The 7,759-nt window shown below is 50.5% G+C and overlaps 1 protein-coding gene across 1 annotated transcript; it reads left to right on the top strand.

Moving 5' to 3' along the window:
• The first annotated feature begins 292 nt into the window (after nucleotides 1–292).
• LOC137772320 (proteoglycan 3-like) lies at nucleotides 293–3,796 on the top strand. The gene is made up of 5 exons (XM_068556177.1): nucleotides 293–426; nucleotides 872–1,179; nucleotides 1,868–1,999; nucleotides 2,827–2,932; nucleotides 3,738–3,796. Exons 1-5 carry the CDS (start codon nucleotides 366–368, stop codon nucleotides 3,794–3,796), a joined length of 666 nt encoding a protein of 221 aa, XP_068412278.1. The 5' UTR covers nucleotides 293–365.
• Nucleotides 3,797–7,759: the final 3,963 nt, after the last annotated feature.

The raw sequence follows: 7,759 nt of genomic DNA, 5'->3' as shown, positions 1-7,759 counted from the left end.
GGAGGCCTGTCCTTAGGACCATAATGGCCACTATCCTTCCCCTTTCACCCCCAGTGTGAGTGAAATTGGCCCTGAATGTGAGCAGACCTTTTCCCATGGCAGCTAGCATCTGAGCTAAGTGCTGTCCCAGGGAGCAATGATGGAGCTCTCAGGAAAAAGGGTCTTTCGTACTTGAGCTGACAACCCCCTGTTCTTTTCTTGATTCTCCAGCTCAGGGTCTGTTCACGGGGGGAGAAGGAAGCTCTCTAGTTTGCCCTTTAATCCACCAGTTAAGCAAACACTGCATCTCCACTGTGTGGAGGGGACATGAGAAGTCCCCAAGGAGGGAAGGTGAAGCTGTGTCCCTGTCACAAGACTGAGAAGATATGAAATGCGCCCTGCTCCTGCCCCTTCTCCTGCTGGGGACAGTTTCTTCTCTTTATCTGGGTAAGTCCTCCCCTTTCCCTCCTCGTCCATTTTTCTCTTTTCTCTTCTTTCCTGCATCTGTTTTTGCTCTTGTGGGCCAGGGCCACAGCCTCCCCTCTTCAGCTGACCCAGCCCACCTCTAGTTAGATTTCTCCTGGACTCAGAGCTGTGACCTGAACTTTCTGTCAGGGCTCCTTTGCAAGGAAAAACACCCACCTGTGAAGATGAGGGCTTCTCACAGGTGCTTCCTCCCACTCCCAAAATACCCCACATGTGGTGTCCGCCAGGTGCTCATGCATTTGGGTGTGTGATGCAGGAATTCTGGCTTGCCCAACCCCCAAGGGATCCGTCCAGTCTTGGTTCCAGATGGCGTCCCTAGGAAGGCTTGAGTGGGGCCATCAGAGCTGTCCGTGGTCCTGGAAGAAGAGAGAGCCCGGCCTGATGGCAGGTTACCTCTTCTTTCCAGAGAACGATGCCTCCCATCTGGGCAGCAGAGAGGCTGACCTGAGCCAGGATCTGGAAGGTTCGGGGGAACAGGAGGGAGAGCTGGCCCTGAATTATGGAGTGCTTGAGTCAGAGGAAGAGGAGGCTGTGGCTTCCAGCTATCAAGATGCGTTTGAGGATGAGGAGGCCATGGAGTCAGACCCAGCTGCCCTAGACAAGGATTTGCAGTGCCCTAAGGAAGAGGACACAATTCAACTTCCAGGCAGTCCTGGGCGCAAGACCTGCAGAATCCTGTTGGTGCGGACCCCGAAGAAGTTTAGGAAAGCTCAGGTAAATGGCAGGGAGGCTACTATGGGGGACCAGGTGGAGGAGACAAGAGTGGAGAAAAACCTTCTGTTCCCTATCATTTGGACTAATGGTTCTCCAAGCCTAGTATGCATCAGAGTCTCCTAGAAGTCTTGTTAAAACACAGATTTCTGGGCCCCATCTCCTCAGTTTCTGATTTAGCAAGTTTGGGGCTTAAGAGTTTGCATTTATAACAAATTCACAGGTGGTGATATTGTTGGCCGGGAGACCGCACTTTGAGAACCACTGGTTTAGATAAAAAGCTTTGGTATAAGATATGCCTGTGCTAAATTCTGGCTTTGCTTGTCACCAGCCATTTTATTTGGGCAAGTCACTTCACCTTTCAGGGCTCCTGTATCTTCATTTGTAAAATGGAGGTGTATGGTACCACCTCTTAGAGTTGTGGTGAGGATTTAAATAATACATGGAAAGTATTTAGAATAGTCCCTGGGTCATTGTAAACTCTCAATAAATGGTGGCTGTAGTTATTCTGAGTATTATTATTCTTTTCTGCAAGAAGTTCCTGACACCAAATAAAGGAACAAGAGACGGGATTCAGGGGGGCAATAGATCCCTGATTTCTGACTTGGAAAGTGATGAGGGGGTCTCTCCTGGAGACTCAGGGACTTGAGAGAAAACAGTGAATTTTCTACCCCACCTCTTCTCTCTGCAGAATATATGCAGGAAGTGCTACCGAGGCAATCTCGTCTCCATCCACAACTACAATTTCAACCATCGCATCCAGTGCTGGGTCAGTAGGATCAACCAAGCACAGGTCTGGATCGGAGGCTTCGTCAGGGGCTGGGTAAGCAAGGGGCCAACTCCCAGGTACATGAAGGTCTTTCTGATTGCCTCAAGGGACCACCTGCTGGCATCAAGCCTCGTCCCGGCAGCTGAAGCTGGCTCATACCGGCTTAGGAGAACTGATGATTGAGTGCTTCTCTTCCTAACTCCATGTTCAGTGGCTTCATGCTTGTAGCTTGAAATCTGCCATGGTGGCTGTATTTACACCAAGGAAATTGACAATTATTACAAATCAGGTTTCTTTCTTCCCTCTAGCCTCTCACCTTCCCCCAAAGCTGGTTGTTAAACGTTTACCAGCACACTCCTGGCGTCAGGAGATAGATTCTATATCTAGTTTGGTCCCTTACTAGCTGAATGACTGCCTCCAAATTTCAGTTTCCTCATCTCTAAAGTGGGGTCCTTCTCTCAGAGTGGCTTTGGGACTGTGGACAAATAAGTGCCATTATATTTGCTACTCAAGTGTGGTCCACGGGCCAGCAGTATCAACATCATTAGCTCATTAGACATGCACGATCTTGGGCCCCGCCCCAGACCTCCTGAATCAGAATCTGCATTTTTCACTAGATCCCTAGGAGATCTGTGTGCCCAGTGAAGTTTGAGAAGCCTACTCTGTGTGATAGCTGGAAGTGATGTTTGCTCTTCCATTGTCATTGCCTGCGAACCCTCAGGGATGGGTCTCAATGGTATACTAGCCAGGTGGGCAGTGAGAGGAGATTATATATACAGTGTTCGGGAAGGGATACTCAGTGGGCTTTCTGGAGACCCAGAATCTGTCTGTCTCTCCGGATCTCCGCCCTCTGACCCGGCCTCTCTCTTCTCTAATTCCAGGGCAACAGATTTTCCTGGGCGGATGACAGTAGCTGGAATTTTGGATACTGGGCCCCAGGGCAACCTGGGAATGGGAGAGGCCGCTGTGTGGCTCTGCGCATCAGAGGTGAGGGGGGCCGGGCACCAGGACAAGGGGAAGGGGTGGCAAGGTGGACTCCCACACATGTCCCTTTGAGCTGCCTGGACACACCTCCCCAAACCCACACCCTCCCTCCAGCTGGAAAACCAATGTCCCCGTCCGTGAGGAGGGCTGAGATGTAGGGATTCCTCAGAGCAAGACCAGGTGATGAGGTTCCCGGTACAGGGGAGAGATGGGGACTCTCCATCCTCCCAGGCAAAGCTAGGCTCAGGGCCTGGGGACTCCTTTCCTTCCTCTGGTATGATGGCGACAAGGAGTGAGTATGGGACAGATGGGGGGAACAGATGTGAATGCAAGGTGTGGATGAGGGATGAGGTGAAGATGTGGGAATTAAGGATGGCTGACATAATTTGCCAGCTTTGAACAGCATGGCTGCCAGATGTGAGGGAACCTATGACAGTGGCTGGACCATACGGGTTGGAGTAAGATGGCCGAGATTCACATCCCAGCTGTGCCACTTGCCAGCTGAGACACAGGCAAGTTATCACTCCCACTAAGCCTCAGTTTCCTCATCTGTGAAACGGGAGTGATGATAGCACCGACCTCTTGGAGAGTCATTGTGAGGATTAAACGATAGTCCATATAAAGCACTTAGCACATTGCCTCTGCAAGGGAAGAGATCAATGGCTAGTCCGGATGTGTGGGAAACCTGTGGCCATCGGATCATGACGACGGCAGGCAAAGATGACATATGAGGTGCCTGAGGAGGGGAGGAGGGAGCACAGGCCACACTCAGGTGGGCAGCTGACATCACTGTGCTCTCTACCGCTAGGGGGTCACTGGCAACGAGCTCGATGCAGAAGCCGTCTGCCCTTCGTCTGCTCCTTCTAAGCCAGAGGCACGGAGATCCTCCCTTCACGCCCTCCTGGTGGCCTCTGTCCTACCCTTGGCACTTGTCCCCAGCCTCTCCGGATCATAAAGCCAGACTTCCCACAGCATCTCGTGACTCTTGTTTCTTCATTGAGCACTTTAGAGGAGTTGGACTCTGGGTTGGAAGATCCTGGAAGCATTCACTCCGGTTTCGTGGGGAGTGGGGTGGGAAAGTAAAAGATGTTGGAGTAGCGCGCCAGATGTGGGGGGGGGGGGCGGGGGGGCGGGGCGCCGGGGTGTGTCTGCAGCGCCACCTGGGGGCGGAGCGTGTACCAGGCGGCGGTCCTTCTCGTTCCGGCTCCGAGGATTCCACCCCGCGCGCCCCAGCTCCCTCAGGTTCTGGGAGGAAGAACTCCTTTGGTGAGGGGGTGGGGAACTGACCCTGTTGCTCTGTTTGGATTCAGTAAAGTGTGCGGAGCGGGGTGGGAGTGGCGGCTTTCCAAAATGGAGGCTCTGTCGCCGATTCAAGAATTGGATGGACCATTGAGGTCCCACCTCGGGTAACCACATAGCGGGGAAGAGAAAGTAGTCTCTCGGGGCAGCCGGCTTCTCTAGACCTGTGTCTTTTTCACTTAGGATAATGGCCCCTATTTTCCACTCTCCCAGCCGCCTTTGCGTGAGTTCAGAGGCCCCAACTTCTTCTGAGATGGTTCCCCACCCCGTTCCCAGGAGGGCGGCTGTCCTCACTGCGCCCCGAATCCTTCGTCCCCTCCCCGGTCCCCAGCCTACGTCCCCCTCCCTAGAGGGGCCACATTCTCAGGAGGGAGCTGCCTCTCATCCCAGGGCCTTTTTAAAAAAAAATTATTTAAAAAATTTTTCTATTTTTGGCTGAGTTGGGCCTTCATTGCTGCGCGAGGGCTTTCTCTGGTTGCAGCGAGCAGGGGCTACTCTTCACTGCGGTGCACGGGACTCATTGCAGTGGCTTCTTTTGTTGCGGAGCACAGGCTCTAGGCACGCGGGCTTCAGTAGTTGTGGCACACGAGCTCTAGAGCGCAGGCTCAGTAGTTGTGGCGCACGGGCTTAGTTGCTCTGCGGCACGTGGGATCTTCCCGGGCCAGGGCTCGAACCCGTGTCACCTGCATTGGCCGGCGGGTTCTTAACCACTGCGCCACCAGGGAAGTCCCTCATCCCAGGGCCTTGGGGCCAAAGTCAGGGCATCTGTAGCTGTGTGGCTCCAATGCTGTTTCTACAGCCCCAGGTCTCCTCTGCTTCTCCCATTTGCTCAGATCCTGGGGACACTGAGAACATTGTTGCTGCTCTTAACTTTGTTCCAGGCTGGGCTCCAGGAAGGATCTGGGCTTGATGAAGCGAGAAACTCACACTGGAAACTGGGTATTCAGAGGACAGAGAGCCCCAGGTTGTGTGAGAGAGAGAGAGGGATAGAAAGAGAGACTTCTTGGGGGTGTAGTTCTACATGGGGCACAGGGAGAATGTACAAGTAGTTCTGGGGGCGCACACATACACGTGTGTATATGTATCTTGGTGTGTACAAGAGTCAGTCTTTGGATACCTGTGTATATGTGAATCTATATTTGTAAATATGCATAAATCTGTGTGTGAGTCAGCATGTGTACGTTTTATACATCTCTATTTATGGATATGCCTGTATGTCTGTGTCCATCTTTGAGTGTGTGTATCTGTGTAGCTTTGTACCTTATACTCCTGAATCTGTATATGCATACATATGTGTGTACCGCTGTGTCTTTGGCCAGTACCTTTGGGAGTATGTGTGCATGTCAGTGTGTCTGAGCATACCTGTGTACAGGTCTACCTTTGTGCATGTATGTGTGTGTGTATCTGTACAGCTATCTGATGAAATGTGGAGTTTTTTTTTTTAATAGATCTTTATTGGAGTTTAATTGCTTCACAATACTGTGTTAGTTTCTGTTGCACACCAAAGTGAATCAGCCATATGCATACATATGTCCCCATATCCCCTCCCTCATGAGCCTCCCTCCCACCCTCCCTATCCCACCCCTCTAGGTCATCGTAAAGCACCGAGCTGATCTCCCTGTGCTATGCTGCTGCTTCCCACTAGCTAACTATTTTACATTCGGTAGTGTATATATGTCGATACTACTCTCACTTAGCCCCAGCTTCTCCCTCCCACCCCGTGTCCTCAAGTCCATTCTCTATGTCTACATCTTTTTTTTTTTAGATTCCATATATATGCGTTAGAATACGGTATGTGTTTTTCTCTGACTTCACTCTGTATGACAGACTCTAGGTCCATCCACCTCACTACAAATAACTCAATTTCGTTTCTTTTTATGGCCGAGTAATATCCCATGGTATATATGTGCCACATCTTCTTTATCCATTCGTCTGTCGATGGACACTTAGGTTGCTTCCATGTCCTGGTTATTGTAAATAGTGCTGCAATGAACATTGTGGTACATGACTCTTTTTGGATTATGGTTTTCTTAGGGTATATGCCCAGTAGTGGGATTGCTGGGTCGTATGGTAGTTCTATTTTTAGTTTTTTAAGGAACCTCCATACTGTTTTCCATAGTGGTTGTATCAATTTACATTCCCACCAGATGTGGAGTTTTTGGAACAGAAAATCCAGTTTTGCCAGATGTGCTTTGTTTCTAAAGATGCTGGAGTTGGACAGGATCGGAGAACCCCAGGGGAAGTGGCTGGTGACGAAGCGGCAGGGTTGAGTCCCTTGAACATGAGCAGGCCTCTGGCAACAGGATCGGGGCCTTGACATTGCTATGAACCTCACCAGTGCTGGGCTCCGGGGACTGCCTCTAGGTGAAGAGGCCTGTCCTCAGTAGAGGGGTCTGTCCATCTGCCTTGGATAGAGATTGGGTCAGGAAGCTCCTAATCACAGCATGTCAGTCTCCCCAAGGGCATGGAAGGGGAGCTGCCTTGAGGTCAGGCCCCTACCCAAGTCCCTGCACTGTGTACTGCAACAAGCTAATAGTGATGCTGTACTTCTAAAAGAAGCAGAAGCAGTGGCGGATGGGAAGGATGAGCTTTGCACAGGTAGCTCTGGGACTGGTATTTCTGGGACTTGCTGAATGGCAAGCCCCCTCTTATCAGCCTCCACTTATCTCCTTGGTGGGGAATGGGCTCTAGCTAATCCCAGTAACCAAATATACTGCCAGCCAAGATCAGAGGTAGAGGGAGGGAAGAGAAAGGGGTGAGGTGGGGTGGTGCTCAGACCCTTCCAGACTGAAGCTTGCTTGAGGCAGGCCAGGGAAGAAAAGATGTCCTTCAAATATCCAGTACTGTGTGTTAGTGGGCCTCAGCTTCAACCATTATATATTCATTCCTTTGGCTGTTTAAGGCCTTTCAGACTTGAAGCCCTTGATTAAAAAGCAAATATTCTTAGGACAAGAAACTCCTGAGTGTGTTGCCTATTAATACCTCTGGAAGATTGATTGGTAACTTGCCGAGAACAAGCTTTTGTGAGAAGGAACACAGAAGGGAAAAATGTGTGTAACTGTTAGTGTGCATGGGTCGGGGGTTGTGGAGAAGAAAAGCTATTAAAAAGGAGATAATGAAGCAGAGAGTGCTGTGCTCACAGTTTTCTCTTTCTGGGGACCTAGGAAGACTATATTCCCCAGTATTCCTTGCAGTAAACCTGGGCTCTGCAACATGATACCGAGTCTGGCCAGTGCAATGTGGTTGGATGTGATATAAAGGCCACACCTGGCCTTTATATGATCCCCTATGATCATCCATGACCCTCCAGTTCTCACTTTCCTTGCCACAGTGATCTGGGGGTCCATGTATCTCAGATGGCATAGCTGCCAGGTGGAAGTGGCTGACTGACCTACTTTGTTGTATTAAATCCTGAGATTTCACAATTAACTTGTTACTGCACCAAAATCTGCTTTAGCCTAACACATATAGAAAAGAAGTTGCCAACAAATTTCGTAGTTTTTCCCAGGCAGATATGGCACAGAAGTCAAG

This window comes from Eschrichtius robustus, chromosome 11, assembly GCF_028021215.1.
Source record: "Eschrichtius robustus isolate mEscRob2 chromosome 11, mEscRob2.pri, whole genome shotgun sequence".
Lineage (NCBI taxonomy): Eukaryota > Metazoa > Chordata > Mammalia > Artiodactyla > Eschrichtiidae > Eschrichtius > Eschrichtius robustus.
This window is presented reverse-complemented; position numbering and strand designations above follow the sequence as displayed.

What these genes read in the sequence shown, in the direction of transcription:
- LOC137772320 (XM_068556177.1), top strand. Translation starts at nt 366, where the DNA reads ATGAAATGCGCCCTGCTCCTGCCCCTTCTCCTGCTGGGGACAGTTTCT. An exon ending in AGAAGTTTAGGAAAGCTCAG is followed by an intron (nt 1,180 to 1,867) that starts GTAAATGGCAGG and finishes TTCTCTCTGCAG; the next exon opens with AATATATGCAGGAAGTGCTA. An exon ending in TGTGGCTCTGCGCATCAGAG is followed by an intron (nt 2,933 to 3,737) that starts GTGAGGGGGGCC and finishes CTCTACCGCTAG; the next exon opens with GGGGTCACTGGCAACGAGCT.